The sequence below is a fragment of the Pantherophis guttatus genome, chromosome 1 (genome assembly GCF_059756535.1).
Source record: "Pantherophis guttatus breed Tessera chromosome 1, ASM5975653v1, whole genome shotgun sequence".
NCBI lineage: Eukaryota > Metazoa > Chordata > Lepidosauria > Squamata > Colubridae > Pantherophis > Pantherophis guttatus.
In genome coordinates this window covers 41,882,750-41,903,750 of record NC_142063.1, presented here as the reverse complement: position 1 = coordinate 41,903,750, position 21,001 = coordinate 41,882,750, and the positions used below count along the sequence as shown (strand labels likewise).

The window sequence follows — 21,001 nt, the reverse complement described above, 5'->3', positions numbered from 1 at the left end:
CTCTACCCTTTGAAAATATTGTGTGTACCTTTGGCTACAATACTTTCAAAGTTAAAGATTAGACAACTACAATCATGATGACACCATTCTCATTGGAAAAATATGCAAGTTCAAGTAAGTGTTCTAAAATTTTAATTTCTAGGATCTTTTTGACTTTTTGGGGGGGGGTCTGCAAAATGTGAAAATACCTAGTCCTTAAGTGTCCATGCCAATCCACAGAGCTAAGAATTATCAGTAGAAAGTCGTAATGAATTATTGAATGCAAGCAAAGATGGGATAAGGAGATGATTTAAGGGACAATATCTGACTTCTCAGGCTGGAGAATCATAACAGTCTGTTATATCTGAACAACTGACACAACACAGACTAAAAGTTATCACTAAAAACAAGCAGATTTTCAGAGGGCATTCCACAATTCAAGGATCCAACTAAACCCTTTACAAACTGGGATCAACTGGATTCCGAGGTTTAGAATCAAGAGGATCCTCAAAGTCTGTTATGGCCTTATGCACTGCTCATAGGTAATTTTGCATTTTTCATTCTGTCAAGAAGCCTGTCTCTCATTTTTAGAGAAAAGGGGTGGGACAAGGAAAGGCTACCTCTGCAGATGAATGAACGTAAAACATGCTGTACCTGCAATGTTCTCCTGCTTGGGGCAAATTCCTTTTGTAGGCGTGAGAACACGGTCTTCTTCATCGGGTGTGACTTGGATCCCGATTTCCACTGGCTCTGACACTTTCCTGAGCTCGGAGCGTGATGGAGGGGGAGGACTGCTCTTATCCACGTTCTTTTCATAGCAGGCACCACCAGCGCCATGGCACTGTTTCTTCTTGTGCTCTATAAAAACCAAGATGTCTCCCAGGGGAAAGTTCATCTGACACTGTCCACAGGTTAATAGGTCAGGGTCTGTTCCACCCAACGCAATGCTGAGCCCAACTGGCTCTCCTAGTGCTAGGCTCTCATCCTCATGGGTGATGATGGCAGTGTCCACGTGGTCAGCCTCTGCTTCGTTCGGAAACCCAAAAAAGGTGAAGGTCAGGGAGAAAGGGAAAAAGAAAAAAAGAAAGAAAAATAATTGAGAGCAATTGGTTTAAATATTCATATAGTTGTAATTTTTTTTTATCTATTTCCCACCCTGCTTGTCTCCACTAGTGATCTGAGTACATTTTGCAATCAAGTCTGTCTGCAAAATAAAATAAGCATATCTAATTAGGCTTTTCTGAATCAACCATCAAACTCCACAGCAATGGATTAATAACAGGGGAGAGTAGAGACCTGTTAGTCATATCCAGAACCAAAACTGGTAGGATGCATTGGACAGAGCCAGAGATTTATATCAAGTTGTAACAGAATCCATGATTCAGTTAAGCAACTCTAATCAAGCATCTTTTTTTCTTTATAAAGCAAGAAACAATACTAAACTATTTGACTATGGAAGCCCACCATTAAAAATAATTGACATTGCAAGTATTTTATATTACTGATTTTTCTGATATTTTTAACAATTTATTGATCATATAGTGTGTTGTTTTCTCAAAAAAAAAGTTGTAAAATTAAGCTCATTGTACTGTGAGATTCTTGGAACTTTACCTATTTCTAGCTTTTTATGGCCCAGTCACCCTCCAAAATATTTTTTAATTGCATCCATTCCGTGGCCACCATTCCAAGGACTGTTTGAAGCAATGAATATGCAATACATTGGACTTACAAATATAGTGAAGAGGCTGATTAACCTAACAAGGTAGCACTAGCCATGTCAAATAACCATGAAAAGCTTTGGCGACAAGCAGGCACCTGTTAAAAATGAATTTGAATGGAAACGGTGCTCAGTGCATCACAGTGAAATTAATTATGTCACAGGATTTATTAAAAATATAGGGATAAATCATGCTTACAGAAAGCACCACACACATTGTATATAAGTGAGTTTGATCTGACTGCTGTTTTACTGCATCACCTTTTCAGGATGACCAGAGGAGGAGCAGCTGTTTTGCCTCTGATTCCTGGCATCGTAAGCCTGTCTTTCCCAAGATGAAAGCCATTCCAGGGAAAAGGATTTTTCAATCACTATTGTTCCAAGAAGGTGACAGCAATGATGCCAGAAGGAGATTTATACAAATTTGCCAAAACCAGTTTAGAGAACAAGTTTATGTGGTTCCTGACGTCTGCAATCTCTTGGAAGGCAGCACAAGACAGTCACAGGTTCTTGGGCTTGTCTTGAGCAGGAAGACTGTCTCTTTCAACCCTACCCACAAAGCAAGCCTGAGGTCTACAAGCAGTAGAAAGTGACACGTCCATTTGCCTTAAGAGAAAATGCAGGGAACTGATCCCACACCCAAAACACACCACTCATGCTTTGTTCTGTCCCCTGCATTTCTTAAATGCTCGGCTGGAAGAAACAGTACCCCAACTTGGCCAATCACCTTAATGTGACATGGCTCAGAGTAAGAATGAAAATGTACCCAATCCCACACATGCAATCTCTGGCTGATTTAATGCTCCACCTGAGAATGCACACTGAGCTTATAGACTGGTTTGTGGATGGATCATGGTGGTTTGTCCAGAATGAATGGCTCCCTAGATTCAGTCTCTCAAATGCCACCCATGAAAACAGTCTTTCATACAGTTGGGTTTTCTAAAAACAACTTTAATTTTCTCCAGAAAACTTTCACAGCTAAACCATGCTTCCAACTGAGTAGGTTCAGTAGGCTACTTCAATCTTTTTCAACTCTTAACAGTCCTGCTCAGAGGATGACCTTAATATCAATCATTTTTTTTATTCCAAGGTCCCAATTCTGTAATGTCACAAACTCTTTTTCCTTCCTTTCAATTTCTTTTACAAAATTGTTGTACTTTCAGATCTGAGTAATTTTAAGGCTTTTTATTTTTATTTTATTTCAATTAACCAGTATGCAACATTGAGGTTTCTAGCATAAATATCTCAATAAGGAACTATACAGAGAAACCCTTTATAAAGAACCAAAAGACAAATTGATGAAAAGGTCAAACATTCTTTTAAAAAACATCTCAGTTCAAATTTATTTATTTAGATTATAATGCTATCCACTTATTAGCTGAAAGAAAATGAAATTTGTTCAGAACAGTTCTCAATTTCAGTCCATAAATATTATCTTAAAATGCTAAAAATTAAATGGGAGAGTCGATTTCCCAATTCAATTACACCATGGTCCGCACTGATCAAATTTTATTTATATAAATAGTCTTCAGAATACTCAATATATCCTCTCATTACTTAATATAACTAGAATTTTGGGACAATCTTGTGTTTGCAGAAGATAATAATGTACTAAATATAGCTAATTCACGATGTTAGAAGGATGCAATAAACTTTTGTTTTGTTTCATTTTGTTTTTATTTCCAAGGCAGGCTAACTGCAAAACCACACAAAATATGGACCTCGGTCAGGCACAGTTCCCAATGGCTGGCAGGGTTTTGCTCTAAACAAGAATTTTATCATTTGGCCTGATCAATGCACAGTGAATTAACGACATGTAAATAAAAGAGATGAGCCATTGAAGTTTTATCAAGAGAAGGGAATAGTGAAACTCCGCAGGGGAAAAAAATGAACACATGGAAATACTGGCATTGGTGATTTGTTTCCAAATTTCCTGGAGATCTAAAAGCAGCAGGACAATGTAAAACATTTGTCATACTTCTGAATTCTGAATCCCCAAACTGAATGGGAAATTTGCCTAGGCAGTTTTTAAAACTGCTATTTATTTTTATTTGGATTTTTTTTGTTTTGTTTTCTAATAATAAAAGGGAAACTATCTAACCAGGAGGCTAATCCCCCAGTTTTAATTAGATCAAAAGGCATCTAACTTCTGTTTCTGAAAAAATATTGCTAATTAGTACATGAATGTAGTCAAATGCAGTTTTGCAATTTATACACAGGAGCTATGTATATAAGAAAAATAACTGAATGCATCGGAACTTGGGCTTTGTTGGATTCATAGTACTTCAGATTAAGCCCACGCTAACTGCCTTCTCTTTACAATTAATGGAGGTGGATGAACAAGAAGTCAGCCTAAGGAATAGGAGATGCATGCATGAAAGCTTCTGAGTTTCCTGTACTTACTTGTAGCCAAATTAATCCACTAGGTAACTCAAACACTAGGCATAATGCATAGTGTGTGAAACCCATTAATTACTTTCCCTCCATCCTTTCCTCAAAGTTTACTTTAAAAGCGGCTGGTAGACAATGCAACGTAATTAATTTACCAATTTATTTTATGAAAGGACTCTTTTGCCATCGTGAAAATGTAATCATAACCCTAGTGCTGAGCGGGAAGTGAGTGGATTTCTGTGCGAACGGTTTGTCACAATGCAAAAGGTAATTATTTAGTGCTTCTGTTCCCTTTAATGATCTAACATTGAGCAATACTGTTTATATTGAAGAGAGCTTGCACCTTTAATTACCAATTACATATACATAATTTTAGAGCCAAAAGGGAAAGGAAAAACCGAGGGCTGTGAAAAGACTCCTTTAGACAACATATGCATCCTTTCTCAAAAAGAATTCCTATTAGGTGGGAGCAGAGTGTCAAAATATTAAAACACGCACACACAAAGGAAGATAAGGTAAAAGGATTGGGAGAGCCAGAAATGAACCTAGGTACAAATAAGGAGCATAATGAATGGAAGTCGGGAAATAGATAAAATTCAAAAAACGTGTCTTGGCATTTCCTTAACACCCCTGCTTGCTAAAGTGAGATATGTGGCTGAAATTACGATAGGCTAACTATGTATGTGTTTTAATATGGAATGGGAGGGAAGTTTTCAAGCTTCTTAACTTTATGATGTAGGAGATACTGCTTATTTAAAAAAAAATTAAAAAAGAAAGCAAATGAGGGGAGGAAGGAGTAGAAAAATTCAAAGTAACCAGCCTTCCAGACCTCATATGGGTTGAAATTTCAAAATCTCCTTCAACTGCAGTAGCTGATTTTTTTATTAAAAAAAAAGAAAAGTATATTATTCAGAATTAAAATAGGATTGAATATATTTTAAAGAAAAAAATCAATTTCCCCAGTTTGCAAGACAATTTAGAAATCAAACATTCTTAAAGTCATCAATTTTCCCATTTTATTTGGCTATCTTGACATCCTGTGCTACGCGAGTCTCATTAGCATCTCATCATGATTAGTAAGTCTGTGTGTCCCCATTTATCTAAATCTTCTCCCCTTTACTCTCACCCAAGTAAATGGTGTGCACAGTACACACACACAGTAATTTTTCATTCTCTGGAGCTATCACATTTTAGAAAATCAGCTTTATATTTCCTTCTTACGCAAAGTTCTCTCTCAAATTATCATTGCTGTTTTCAAAGAAATCAATGGAAGTTATTTAAACAGTCATTTTAATTCTGATTAAATTTAATAACCCAGACAGAAAGCTATGCTGATAAGTGGAATAGTGCAGTCCTATACATATCTACATACAAGTAAGCTCTGCTGAAATTAAGGAGGCTTATTCCCAGGGAACCAAGTATAGAATTGCAGTATTATTGCAGATTAAATTATCTGGAGCAGGTAAAAGTAATGTTGATAGATATACTCCAAAGTAAGTGGGGTCTTTCTTCAGTAATAATGGTTAAAAATGTAACTCATAGAATTTATTCTATTTTGAAACGGAATTAAGAAAAGGCAACCAAAAATAGCAAAAAAAAAGCAAAAAAAATATATAGCAACTAATCATTACAGAACTAAAAAAGCTCATTGTTAATTATCAATATATTGGTGAAACAATAAAGGAAGCCTAAGAGGCAGCTTACTATCTAATGAAACCTAATATATAGAAAATATTAAGTATATAATTGTATACACTGACACACACACAGTATATATGTGTGTACATTACCCACATTAGTCAAGAAAAATATGAACATCTGTGATCAGAATTTAATGAGAACTTGGAAGTTTTTCCATGCATAGGATAAATGAAAACATGGTGACATATTTTTTTTAAACTGGCCATTTATTCAGTAAAAAAAAAAAAAAAGCAAAAAGCAAATGCAGTACAGCTCTGTATGGGTTCATGTAGAAATAGAGTGATGTAAACCGGGTTTTTTTTTTGTTTCAAAATTTCATGATCTCATCTAAACGCAGTAAATTCAGAATGCGTCACCCAACTGAGCACAGAAGGGGCATGATCCACAAGACAACCCTCCTAAAAAAAAAACCAGTTATTAACTTCAATGGAATTTCCATAAAAAAACAGCCAAGGCCAATAATCCAAGATGAGAATGTTATGCTCTAGTATGGTAATGCATAAGACTTTCTACAGTTGTAGACTATGTTTGCCTTAGCTCTTCCAGGCTACATTCATAAATTCAAAAATGACAATAAACATTAGGTTCTGACAAATCCATTAGCAAGAGAGCACAAAATCACTCAGTTCTTCTTCACTCACACACATATACACACACTCCCCACACACACACTTGTACACAAACACTCCCCACACACACACTTGTACACAAAGGGAATTAATACATAACAATCCAAACCTTCAACCACATTGTTTAAACACATCCACCAAGGCACACATTCAAAACCTCTTTTCTGTTATTAAATTCAATTGAACTTAAAATTTAATTCTATAAATTAGGATAATAATGTTCTATAATTAAGAGATTTATTTTAAAAAAAAATCAAGATGTTAGAATTATAACAATCGTGTAAAATATCCTTAAAAATCAAGCAGGCCAGATGTTATTAAATTAAAAGGACTTGTCTTCATTAAACCTGGGTAACCCAGCCTGTCAAAACTAACTGCTTATCATTCCAAAGTGTGTGTTTTCTTCCAACACAATTGTAGCATCAAAAGGTTTTCATTTCATCTGACTGAAGCATAGCATAGTTAAGTGACTTAATAGTTACTCCATTCTTCATCAGGGGTTTGCAAACCAGCTCCACTAACCCTTTTCTTTTAGTAATGTTAACATATTTACAGTTGGGCAATTGAAGATACAATGAACTACACATTAATACATGTCTTGCTTGCAGGAGGGGAAGAAATCAGTTTAGGAGCATTATAAAAAGAGAGGTATTGGATATGAATCAAGAAACAATCAGACGCAAATGCAAACTTTTTAGCTGCTATGCACTTTGAATCAAGATGCCTGGGGGATTTTCTTCTTCTTTTTTATGATTTATAGCTGGATTAAATGCATTGGTATAGCCAGTGAGTAAGTTAATAATGCTGCATACATATAGCATGCCACACTGTTTACTGTTATGAGTAAAAATGTTTGTTAAATCTATTTGCCTGTTTTTACGATCTCCAAACTTTTTATGAAAACAGCAAAAGGAAGGACCCTTTTTGGCGGATGATGACTTCCTGTACCAATTGATACATTGTGCAAAAACAAAACCAAGTCTGCCTCTATGCAGTCATCAGACAACAGTTAGTTATCTCACAATGTAACTATGTGTCTCTGCGTGGTCATATTTTTATTCTTAAAATGTAATTTGCAAAGAGCTCTCTTGAGATCAAATTCTGTTTCAAAATACTTTTTTTTCCTTGCAACACTGTAAACTTTTTAAAGGAGAGGAGAAATAGTTGAACATTTAATACTCTTTTTTTCCTAACCTTATCACCTATAGTGGAGAAAATAAAAATTCTTAACTTTTTTATAGTAAAAAAGACGGCACTAAATAATGGATTTTTAGGAATTCTTAAAAGAATCCATTGTTCTGCCTTTCTTTAAAAATTAATGGCAAATGATAATGCTCTCTCTTCCATGCTTGCCAATAAGAACACCAAGGTTCTGTGCAACATCACAATTTTCTCAAAGCCAGAAGCCAATAGAAATGGGGCTGATACTACGTGTTGCTTAGGTGTTAAGCAGGTGCTGCAATCATCATAGGTACCGTAATGTTGGTTACGATGTAAATCTCTGCAGACCAAGATGAGCAGACTGTAGATTAACTATATCTGGCTGCGCTTTGTAATGATGTATTGATGAATCAAGCAGCATTTGCCAGCTGCACCACTCTACAGGGAAATCCTAATTTCAGAGGAATATCCAACAGGCTCCATATTTTTCCCCTCAAAGGAACTCAATGCACTCCCGCGTTTTCCCATGCCCTGCACCAGAATTTGAGGATTTTGGTAACACGAAAAAAAAAAAAACCTTTGTATTTGAAAACTATGCTCAACATCCACCAAGGAAATTGCTTTCGTCTTGAGATTCTGCTCATAAACACTCTTTTAAATTGTTAATGGGTCTATAGGCATACCACTATGCCTATACACCCATTAGAATTACACAGTGGCACATTAAAAACCTGGACCAATCACTGAGTGAAGATTCTGAAGACGCTAAAATAAATACCCACAATTCAGGGAAAGCATTATCCGCTAATCATCCCAATTATTTGTAATTTTGTTTGCAGATTCATCTCAATCTAGACTTTGTCATTGTAACAGCCTATCCATTTTCTTTTCCCTTAAGGAGAAAAAGTTATACTTTTTTCATATACCTCCCTATTAGTGTCCATATAAAATCAGCATAAAAGAAAAGAAGAGAAATGGTGTTTCCTGCAGACCAATATGAATGGTGAATAAAACAAAACTAATCTGATAGTGTAAAATGGCTCATCACAACCACAATTTGCAAGTCAGCAAACTCAAACTCATAGAGTCACGTAAATCTTGTAAGAGGTGTAAGAGTATATTTCTGCTCAGAAACAAGCACCACAAAACAAGGTGAATTCCTACTAAATGACTATAGAATTGCAACTGGGAAGTATTTTATGCAAAATTAATTAAATTAGACTACAACAATCCTTTCGATTCAGATAAGTTTCAGGTGTAGATATGGCCAGGCAGATAGATGTAATTTGCTTATCTTTGTTGGTTGGCAGGCTTTACAAATATGAATGGTATACATATGTAACGTGAACAGTTTCTATTCCACCTTCTTAAAGTATTCCCAGCTGACAGAGAGAATGAGAATACAAAACATCTGAAATCCACTTTTTAAAATGGCATGTACAAGTACAATGCAACTTTTGGGAAGATTTCCATAACCTGCTTGTCCTTCACTCTTGACCATTGAAGGCAAGCAGTTCTACTTCTGTTTAGGACTCAAAGATAGGAGACTGCCTTGGTAGGCACATATAGGTACATACATACACATATTTATACTGGGCTGCTTTGCAAAACTACTGGTCAAGCTCTAGATGTGAATGATTTCCGATCACTATGGAGGAACCAGCATTAACCCGGATTTTTGAAGCAGAATTGCTTAAACTGCCTGGAATTGCTCATTTGGAATTAATAGATGCAAATGGCACTCACACGGCTATAGTTTCTAAACCTTTCTCTTTTGAAGAACTTGCCTTTGGTTTAAGAGAACAAGTTAATCCTATCCCAAATTTGATTTGGGATGGGGAGGATAAAAAATAAAATTATTTTGCACAAGTTTAATTATTCCAGCAAAGTCTCATAGTGACCACTTTAAAACTTGCGAAGTGTTGGCTATAACTGTAAAGAACAATAGGTTATAACAACTTCTGGAAGACTTGGTGTTACCCTAATCTGCTTCTCTCAATTTCTTTCTTGAAAAATGACTCTGCTTGTCTAATTTAAATAAAACCTACACGAATATCTGTATATTTTGCTAAATAAACTAGCTATTCAAGATGCAGAAGGAAGAAAAAAGATTTATTGCAATTGAGAGGCTAAAATACATAGGTCCTTGTACAGACCATAAAAGCCATAAATCTTCACAGATAAATCAGGGACTGAGATGATATGATTGTGATAAAAAGCTTCCTTGATGCCTGTGTAAATAGATGTGTTTTAGTTAAAACCAAATAAATAAATGAGGAGAGAGAATCCATCCAGATAATTTTTGTATTTTGGCTGTAGTAGAATAGACTTTCTAGACTATAAATTTATAGCAAAATATAAACAACAAGTGAGAAAAAGTTAATGTAATTTTTGCTGTGGATTGAAAACAGGCAGCATCTTTGTCAAATGTCCACCACAAAAGGTGGGGGTAGTTTCCAAGGGAATTGTAAATCATCATCATTATTTACACCAAGTTCTATTGGTGTTATTTTTCAAGTTACACAGAGGTTTTGGGTGTTCTGACACTCAACAAATTTTGTCAGATTATTCCAGAAGCATTAAAAGAAATGAAGTAGAGATGATGCTCTGTGTACAATCACATACATTTCTACAATACATTCTTACTGTACCACATGAGTACACACAATTCCCAACAAGCATTTAAGCACTCACAAAACAAACCTATCATTAGATTTTTCCAAGAAATTTTCTGCATTCAAAAATTTTGCAAATGGAAAACTAAATATATTCATAGAAAACACTCAAGCCATTTCCTATTAATGTCATGCCACTAATGAAACTCCCAAATACCTCATTTGCCAGAAAATTATATTCCTGCATTATGTCCATGACCACTGCTTATCCTTCTCCTGTCTATGCTGCAAGAGATATATCCTCCTTTTATGTTTTCAATTCTATCTTTACATTTTTGAATGTATGTTCTTACAGAAGAACAAGAAAAATTAAAAATCCCCAATATACAGTTGAAACTTAGTTGACTGAAACGGTACTTTTCCAAAATAAAATGGAAGAACAGAACAAATGCAAACGCTGTGGAGAATTATACTACATGAACAGGAAATTCTAAAGGATTCTATAAGAGCATTTTATAAAACTAATTAAGCAGAAACAAGAGAAAAGTATTATCCTAATAACTGCTAAAAGATTTCCTTACATATCAATAATGCCCAGTCTGTTTAAGCACATTTCCCCTAGATCGTTATGCAGTTATATTCATAACAATATACCCACTTTGTGAACTGTGCTAAATGCACTAGAGTCCTGCACAAGCCAAACGATGCTTTGCAGGATTATATAACCAAATAATTTTTCAACATAAAGACTCTTAAATAAATTGAAACTGCACAAATGCAAATGTATTGTGTCCTACCTCTTTAACTGTCTAGATTAGAACTGTTTTGGGGATGATCTCTCGGGCATCCTTAAATCACAAAAGCCCAAATGAAGCCTTAAAATACAATCTGATGAAAACTTATTTTTAAGGCTCACCAATGTAGTGAGACCTTCCTAGTAAAAATGCATCTATGTGATTTTTTTCTTAAATCAGATGTTCTTAATCTTATCCGCTGCTTTTAACTTCAACTAAATTCACCAAGAAGAACACATTTAAAAATCAGGCAAGAAGAATATTCAGAAACAAAATTAAAGAACAGGCTGAGCATAACAAGCAGTTTCACAAGTGTGGAATATTATTGGTGATACTTCGATTACCAACTACTATTTTCTTTCTTTTATTACTGTGAAAAGTTTTTTAAGTCCCAAGATTGAAGCAAGTTGTTAGGGACAAAATTCGAGGCTTTCTAGAGCCTACATGTATTCTGGGGTTGCGAGTGGATGTTAGGCAGGGAAAAGATCTTCTCATCACTTCATTTCCAAGTTAGTCCAATAAGCTGCCTGCTGTCTCTCTGCTTCCAAGAAACTGGATGGGAACACTAAATGAAGTGGAGAAATGATCAGATAAATTACAGGCCCTGTCTAGCTGAGAATGAAGGGTTCTCGTATAGTAAATGACAGCTCTACTCTTTTGTCTGACCTAATTTATTTCTCTTTGAAAGTTCAAATAGAGCCCACTGCACCGTCAATGGAGAATATGTACCCATAGATTGTGCCCTGACATGAGAGAAAAATTTGCAGAAGAGTTAACAAAACCCGATCCTAACAAACTTCTACAAAACCTTCAATACCTTTCTTCTGGCAAAGCTGTATCGCTGGATCTTTTTATAACTCATTATATGGCATACATTTCAGCAAGAAAGGATTCAAGAGATTCAATTCCTATAAAGCTGGTCAGGGGAATCTGGGAAGTCACAAACACACAATTCTATACCTACCTGCTGTCAAAGTAACTTTTTATGCTGTTTATGATGATCTGTATCTATGCTGTTTATGAGGAACCTCTATATATTATAACCTCCATATTATTCTAAGAAAGGTAAACCAATGAAAATAAGCTTGCATGGCTCCATAACATTCAGAGCCATAATTAAGGTGTTTCTGAAAGGTTTTGCCGCATAAAACTACACAGAATATTTAAATACATTTGATAACTATGGTTTCTCTAAAAGTAACTTGAACAAATTGTATGTACCAGATGAATCCAACAGTATGCAGTTATCAATTATAAGTAACTATACCACGGACTAGTGCAGTCCTTGTAAGATGTGATTTCCTTAAACGTTCACCTTTGTATACATCAATTTGTTTACTATTGTTCTAATCAACTGATAGACATGAACATCTGCTCAAAACTGAGCCGAAATCTGAGTTGATATACAATCCCCTTTCCCCACCATTAAACATACAGCTTTTAAAAGTTTTTAGTTTGGCCAGGATATTTATGTTGCTCACAATGTGTATCTATATGATTTTACACAGAAAATGTGTACATATTGACGTAAGTACATTCTCTGTAATTCTTATTCCGTTAGGCCTAAACAATTCAATCTCGCTAATCTTTTTTATTGTTTAAAAATAATCCCATTTCATGTAATATCCTTTCAGGTTCAATATGTAAAATGTGTACAAAAGGCAAATTATTCGCTGTGCATAAATATATACGAGCACATACACTCAATGTGTGAAGGACGTACTCCTTGCTTTTGGTTAATCAAGCCACTTGGAATTCAGAAAGTAATGACAAGATACTAACAGTAAAAGACACTTTTAAAAGCTAATTTTAATTAAAAAACATCCATCTTGCCAGAGTTGTTTAATCAGTCATAATTTGCTTAGAAAATAGATTTATCTAACTTGCAATCTCTCTCATCTTGTACTATGCAGATCTCGGCATGAAAATCAATACCACAACTTTACACCTAAAACATTTTGTAGGCAAGGATGGAAACCCGACTCCTCTCTATTATTGCCTTGCCTTCAGAGATGATGGGAAACAAAATCTCTATCAGACAGGCTATGAGCGTCCCCTAGCTGTCAAGGCAAGCCACTGATCACCACCAACGTGACTTCAACTGAAAAACTAGGAAAGTTTATTTTGGAGAGTATTTTGTAATAACAAACAAGAGAGTGCAGAGCAATCTCAACAGAAAACGGAAAAGAAAAGCCTTGTTATGTGTTGAGTTAAACTAATGGAACAAGCTTCAAACCCACTTCATTCTGATAAGGGAGGCTGAATGTGCCAACTAGAGCCAATGGCATTAAAAATTTGGCCTCTTTTACCTGGACCAAATTCATTTTTTGAACAGCCTTTGTTCAACTCACACTTCCATGTAACTAGAAGAGACACACAATAACCTGGCTTTCAATGAACCACTCTGCTTGTGCGTGTGTATCTCCATGCTTACTAAAATGCTTAAATAAGCCTAACAAATTAATCCCTGTATTTGCCCATCAACAAAAAGCAAAACTGTTCCTTATTCCTTGGTGTATTTATTCTCCTAAACAAACTAAATGATTCAAAGGACATCTAAAGATGGCAGACTAAATGCTAGCCAACGTCTAAAAATTAGCGAGAGAAAAGGGATAGAGTTTTAAAACCAAAATAGGTCTCATAAAATATTTTACAGTCTGCAATTTTGACTAAAATACATCCTGTACAATTTATGAACTACAATGCAGGGTAGAGGTGTGGACAATGGAGGAAGCAATAAAATTCAGCGTATAATACCTGCTGCATACACACGTCCCAGTTTCATATTTTATACAGAAATTGAAACCATTTCTACAAATTTATTTCTAACTAATTCCTGACTTTAACCAATCTCTTAGCTTGGATGTCTGTTTAGATTCCTGAATTGCTTCTGGGTGAGAGAAATCCTTTCAGTAAAGAAAAAAACAGAAAACAAACTTTAAAATATTTTCTTTTTACTGAGACTATGGTGACGTTTTTCAAATTAGCATGGTCCAGAAAAGGAAAACCAGCAAGCCACCTGTTGAGTAGAAGAATTCTAGAAATCTGGCAAATTTATTTTTGCAAAGCAAGGGTGTGATTCTATTATAAATCCTACAACAGCACCCTGAAGAGATTGTCTTAGAGGAGATTCAGCTCTATATTACAATCAGAATTATTTTGATGGTTGGTTTCTTTGATTGCATTCTAACTTATCAGTTCATTTTAAAGCTGTAGTGCTGCTGCTCAAATCTTACTGTTTTAGCTATTAAACAAGAAATTCTGTTGTAAAAATCTAATTAACATTATTATGTAGTACAGAAAAATCCTAAAATATTTGTCTGCATTTTCCTCAAGATCCATTTTAATTTTCTAAATTAAACGCAACTCATTCTATTTTCCCACTAAATCCTTCACTAGAAAACAAACCACAGGTTTTCTTCCATCAACTCATTAATCTATCACTGACAGATTAGGTGAGGTACATTTATCAAGAAGGAATTCAGAGAAATCATAGATATTTATCTAAATAAATAAATTTAAAATACTGTAACAATTAAGTCAGAGTGCTGTCACTGAAAGATAGCAACAAAACTGACCTGCATCTGGATTGTTCCCTTAAGATTGAAAATCCTATACATACTTACTTGAGACTAAGCAGCACTGAACTCAGCGGTGCTTACTTCTGAGTAATCATACAGGATCAGTCAGTAAATATTTTTTTCTCTCAGGCCATAAATATTTTCCTTTCTGCCTGTTCACCGTTCAAGGTAAGAATCTTTATTTCAGCATCCAGAGACTAAAATCTAAAGCATTCCAATGAAAGGGGGTAGAGAGAGAAATGCCTGCCTAACAGAGCCATCCACCTTGAAAGGCAGTTGCCAAGCTGGTTGACCCTTCCTCTTTCAGATACTTGCAGTTTTCAGAACACCTCATATTCACTGAGGAAAAAAATACAGGTGGAGAGGGGAGGGATTTTATATGGATTTGTTTACTTATTTGGTCCTTGTTTGTGCTTCCGTCCAACTTCTTGGTATTTTTTCTTTCCTTTTTTTTTAATCATACTATTCTTTTAAAAATTAATTAATACCTTCCTGAAAATTGGTCCAAATAGATCTTGGTGAAACTCTCTCTCCCTCCTTCCCTCCCTCCCTGCCTCCCTCTCCTCTCTCTCTCTCAGTTCTGACAGTTGAAACAGTGTGACATTTTCTTGGTATTTTTGTCTTTCTTCCCCACATACCCAAACATACACATCATTTGTGCCCATGACAAAAGATTATCTCCCTGATTTTGCTTTCTACAGCCTAATTCAAGAAGCCTTCCTCCTGAAAAGTGGAATGTGAGACCTGAGGAAAAAGGGAAGTACCTGAAGACTTTTTAGCACCACTGTAAACCTTAAGCCACAAGTACAGAGACATTTGGGAGAATCTTTCCAGCAAACCTTGTTAACCACCTCAAAAGTAATGATGGTTGGTTCTCACAAGAGAGAAAGGAAAGTGAAATTCCCAAATCAAGCCAGATTCGAATTTCTTCCCAAAATGTGTGCACTGTGTCTGTTTCATCTCCTAATACCAATATCTGTGACTGTCTTTATCTTTTTCTACCTCCCCCCCACCACCACCCCTCTTTACTATCAAAAATTAAAGTCCACCTGCCAGCGTTCAGAAAACAGAAGACTTCCTTGGAATAATTTGTAAACAACAAAAAAAGAAGAAGAAGAAGAATCCTCCTTCCTTCCCTTTTGGGGATTTCATAAACTGGCTAGGGTTTTTCTTCAGAAAAAAATAATAATAAATACAGTTTGCTCGAAAGGCATGACAGGTTTTGCCGGAGTTTGGGTTTTAAATCCACTTTAAAACCCAGCCATCCACTCCCCGCTCAAAATCAACTTAAACGCCGATACCAAGCCTATCTTCCTCGGTGGTGCTGCTGCAGCTGAGTAGTAAAAGTGGGGGGGAATGCAAGAATGGGGGGGGGAGGGGGGGAAGGAGAAAAAAAAATGAAGTCGCTGGAGGAGGGGGAGAAAAACAACATTCAGGAGCCAAACGCCATCCCGGGTCGAGCGCCTTCGTTCTCCAATCAATATAATTCCGATGTATTCTCACAAATAACATTTTTATCAGCTGTAACAAAGGAAGGACCGAGAGCGACCGCTGTCACCAAATGCTGCTTGGCAGATGGCTGCTAGTCCTAGACTCTCGGGGGGAGGGGAGACGCAGGGCCGTGTGTGCATTTATGTTCGTTTAAATTTGGAGAAATCTAACATAACATATTCTATTCTTTCCTGGCTTCTCCCACCCCCACCCCCCTCTCCAAACACAGTCTCTTCAACTCAGCCCTCTCTCCGGGTCTCGCCCAGGCGCGCGCCTCCTTCCATTGCTTCGCCCAGCTCCCCGAGAGCAGCAGCGGCGGCTCTCGCAGCAGCCCGGGCGTGCAAAGGAGCTGTTCCTTGCAGCGTCCGTTTGCATTTCTCTCGGTTCTGATCTCGCTCCTTTTTCTCCTCTGCAATATCCTATCTCTCCCCCACCTTTCCGTCCCGGAATACTACTCCAGGTCTATCTCTTTCTTGGGCAGTTACTTTATGTTGCACCTAGCTGTTGTTGTTGTTTTTTAAAAAAAATGCCAAGCGAGAAAGCAGGAAAAAAAAAAACAAACAATGCTGCTTTGCAAATCCTCAAGGCACTTTTATATTTGGCGTCTATTGCATTTCGAAGTATTCGGGACAGCACAGAAAGATAAGGAGAAAAATAAAAGGTTGGTTGTTGGTATCTTTTTTTTTTAATTTTACAGTCCCATAGGTTTTGCAACAAGAAGCTGAAACCGAGGGACACTGACCCCTTAGTTCGACCCCCCACGACTCCAGACAACCAAGTCCTGGATCCCCACCCTCCCATTCTTGCCTCCGATGTGTGGAGTACCTCATTCTACACCTCTTGGCCACCCACCCCCCCATTCCATCCCCATCTGTTTGAACTATTTTGGGCCACATTGGGATCTCAGCAGCACCTTGCTCTCTTGCAGGATTAGAAAGTGGCGCGCTTTTCACAGGACTTCTCTAGCTTGCTGCTGGCGCGCGCTTCATTTTGCAAAATGGTGCTGCCATTACTTTGCGAGGTCCCACCAAAAAAAATTCCCACACTTCCCCCCCCCCCGCACACATACATCTGCCTTCCCCCCCACCCCCCACCCCGTCTTCGCCTGGGCTCTCGCCACACGCCCATCGTATGCAAAACCACCCTACGCTTTGTGCCGGGCTGCCGGACCTCGTCGAGGGAGAAGTCGATCCAAAGGCTCCGAGCCTGCCCGACTACCTGTCCGTCGCTGCCATCCCTCCCCACCCCAAGTCCGGTCCTATCTCCCATTACCGAGCGGGGCTTCCCTAATGGGGGGGCGAAGCAGCCCCAATCACTGGATTTCCCCCCCACCTCGCCTGCCACGCTCCTCCTCCGCCTCCCCCTCTCCCAGCTCCCCACGCCGGCCTCGCCGCTTCATCCCCGGCCCAAACGTTCCCTCCATGTGGTTCTCATTACGGATCTCCCTGCCGCGCTCCAGCCACCTTCCCCTTCCCCGGCAGCCGCTGCCTTCCACTCGCGGCCAACTTTGGACCCGCCTCGCCTCTCCTCTCCTTTCAAGCTCCCGTAGTTCACCCCTCACTCCTTCCCCGCCATCCCCGGTTCTCTTTCCCCCTCTCGGCCGGCTCCTTGGCCTTCTTCCTTCTTGCTCCCCCCCGGTTGCCCACAAATTCTCCCCAAACTTTCTCTCTCTCGCTCGGCACCCGGCATACACCCCTCTTTCGCTTCGTTCTCCCCCCCCCCCCAGCCAACACACATACACGTCCCCCTTAGCTTCCCAGGCATCCCCGCCGCGGCCAGAATCTCCTTCCTTCTTCCCTAACTCTCCAAGCCCCTCACTTTCTCCCACCCACCGGCACCCCTCAAATCCTCCCTGACCAGTTTCGCGCAAGGCGCCCAAATCGCATCCAGGTTCGAGCCCCCCCTTCACTACTCCCCACATACGTTCAGCTTTCCGAGTCGGTTCCTCGCGAGGCACAACTTACGCGTGATAATTTCCCTTTGTGATAAGTGCTGCGGGTTCCCCTGCTTGCGACGGGACATTGCCCTGGCATTTACACGGTCATCGCCCGGAGAGCTGGACTTAGGTAGGGGGGAGCGGAGGAGGGGGGAAGCGGTCGTCTTCCTCCTCCTCTTCTTCTATGCTCTTCTTGACGGATTTCTTCTTTTAAAAAGAAAATAAAGAACTCAAAAGAGAGCAGCACTTTCCCCCCTTGACGTTCTCAGGATGAGGTTCTTCGTCCAATTAAACAAACATCATAAATGAAGTGGGGGAGGCTTGGCTTTTATTTTCACAAGACAACTGTCTTTTGGGTTGTTTGGTTTTTGTTTTCCTTTTCCACAGCTTCCAGATCTTTTCTTGAACTTCACCAAGCGCTGACATTTATTTTTCCAGAGTGGTTAGAAGAAAAAGAAAGGGAAAAAAAAGCAAAGTGCACTTCTTCCATCAGGAGGGTTTTCTTTAAAAAAAAAAAAAGGAAAAAGAAATGAAAATTGAATTATATGCACACACGCTCGCACAAAAGTAGAAAAATTGGTATTTGCCCACACGCAGAGAAAAATGCAACAAAAATACCCTTGCTGAGTTAATTAGAATTCTTTTTTGCTTTGCTTTTTTTAAAGGGATAGCCCAAACTGTGTCTCCTCTTTGCCAGTTCAAGTGCTACTGTTTGAGGTTGCTTTTTTTTTTTGCTTTTTTTTTTTTTTTGCTTTGCTTTGCTTTGCTCGCACCACTTTTACCAGTGCTTTCCCCCCCTCCCCTCGCTTGGCACAAGGTCTTGATAGGAAGGAAGCCCCCCAGTGCTTCTGGGTGAGTGCTGGCTATTACTAGGAGATATATTGCAATGTGAAGATGGCGGAGTCCTGTTTCCCTGGGAGCGCTCAATCTCTCTATGGCTGGGTCTGCCTCCGTACAATGGGATAAAATTCAAGTTCAAGTGCGGACGTGACGTTTAATCTGCACTAGAGACAAAAAAGACCTAGAGAGTAGGAGCACTGGGGGCGACTAGCGGTGGCTTTTTAACATTGTACCCTGCAAGAGAACAAGAAGGGGGGGGAACCACCCTCAAACACACTCCCAGCACACGCGCGGCTCCGATTGCTTCGCCAAGGTTGCCTTCTGCAGAGCCACAGCCAAAACGAGATTCAGGGGAAAAATAAAAAGAGGGAGTAATCCAGTAGACGGGAGGAGATGCCTTTTTCCCCAAATCGTCCCCGCTCCAGTTACGAAAAAGCAGCAGCAAAGGTCTCGCAGGTCTTAGGAAGAGGGAGGAGGTGACAAGGACCCGGGCCATCCTCGCTGCCGAAGCCGCCGCCGCCGCCGCCCGCTGGCAGGAGGCCCAAATGGGACGGCCGTCTCCCGGGGGAAGCAGGGTGTAGGTAAAGGGGTTAGTCGAGCCAAGCAGGCTGGCTCCGGAAAAGCAAAGGGGAAGAAGGAAAGAGTTGGAGGTGGCTACGATCGGCTCAACCCGGAGAAGCAGCCGGAATGAGGCTTGCAGCGAGCGCCCAAGGTCCGCGGAATCCATCCTGTCCTTGCTCGATCCACCTGCTCGGAGAGCTTCCAGGCGGCTGGATCTTGGCCTCAAAAAGAGATTCATTCACTTCCCCCTTTTCAACTACAGCGCTCCTTCGCTCTCTTCCCTGCACGCAGACTGGCGGCGGCGGCAGTAGCAGCCCGACTCTGCTCAGAACACCTTCGCTGTGTATTTCCAACAGTTTTTACAATAACACAAATATCTGCGTGGGGAAAGAGATATTTCTCTCCCACCCCCTTTCCCAATGTGAATCGCGATTGCGGAGGGAGACACACACACGCACACGCCCGCCCTACTCTCACTTTCTTCCCAAGCGCCTCACCACTTCACGTGAAGAAGGATCCCCTGTAGATTCCCGGGGCTCTGCTAGTCCAGACTGGAAGTGGCGTTGACCTAAGCAAGCGGGCTTGCGAGCCAGGTTAAAGCCAAAGGGAGACTCCCTCCTCCCCAGCCTGACTCCTGGCGCTTCCACAGCCAGAGCTGGGTAGTTTCTTGGCAGCGGGACAGACGCGCCTTGCCATCGCCTTCAACTTCCTCGTCTAGCCTGCAGGCCTGGGCTTCTACCTAACCTTCAGTGCAGACGGTCGCTCAGGCTAATGGGTGTCTTCCAGAGCGCCCCCCCTCCCCTTAATGGAAACATTCCAGCTTTGATCAAGGAGCCGGCATTCACCAGGTGTCTTACAAATAAAGCAGTTTTAAAAGATCCCTGCTATTCAGACGTTCGGAGTAAAGGTAGCAGGTATGAGGGCTGCCTGGTCAAAATGATTGCTTCCTTTCCACAGCATGGCAGTGAACTTGGAGCGCGGGGGTGAGTGGGTGGGGGGGTGGGTGGGGGGCATGATAGGGCACATGGCTCGTCGATTCCCTGAGGGTGTCATGCCTCCCTCTCAGCCGAGCCCCCATTCTGGGCTGGACTGCCAAGCCAGCTGGTGTCATCAAACGCAGGCAAGCACAAACGCCAGAAAGTATATTCAGTAAGACCTGGACATCCGAAACACCGTTCTGGCGCTATGTCCCCCCACCCCAGGTCTAAACTCCACTTGTTACAGTTGATATTTTCCCTTGAAATATGAAGCGGGAGTTAAGGCACCTATTATTTGACTGCAGCCCAGCTCGGCAATTTTTGCCCATGTTTTTGGGTCACTCCAGACTCACCCGTTAGCCTGAGTAATCGTCTGAACGGAGAAGTCACTAAATAAATATAGTTGACTGCTAGATACAGCCTCTCAATCCTGATTAAACAAGACATAACAGCAGTCACCCCCTTGAGCAAATATATGGCGAACTCTCCCACGAGAGTTCCTGGGACTGTTACTCAGTGGCCTACTCCTCAACAGAAAAGCCCCTGGGGTGCCGCGGAAGTGTCGCGAAGGGCACCCCGTGCAAGGGATCCCGCCATCTCCGAGCTCGCGCGATTTCATTGGCTCCTC

At 39.9% G+C, this 21,001-nt stretch overlaps 1 protein-coding gene across 13 annotated transcripts in view; it reads right to left on the bottom strand.

Annotated features, from left to right (window-relative positions):
• BCL11B (BCL11 transcription factor B) overlaps window positions 1–20,169 on the bottom strand; it is a 171,237-nt gene extending 151,068 nt beyond the window's left edge. For 3 of the 13 annotated variants that reach the window (XM_087872350.1, XM_087872358.1, XM_087872368.1), the window contains exons 1-2: window positions 18,024–19,767; window positions 634–1,002 (exon numbers count right to left, since the gene is read on the bottom strand). In XM_087872350.1, the coding sequence (XP_087728476.1) occupies window positions 634–1,002; window positions 18,024–18,081 (427 nt within the window). In that variant the 5' untranslated portion in view covers window positions 18,082–19,767. Of the gene's footprint in view, window positions 1–633; window positions 1,006–1,957; window positions 2,123–17,207; window positions 17,377–18,023; window positions 19,768–19,893 lie in introns of those variants that run through there. The other 10 variants (XM_087872352.1, XM_087872360.1, XM_087872355.1 and 7 more) reach the window with 7 other exon arrangements.
• Window positions 20,170–21,001: the final 832 nt, after the last annotated feature.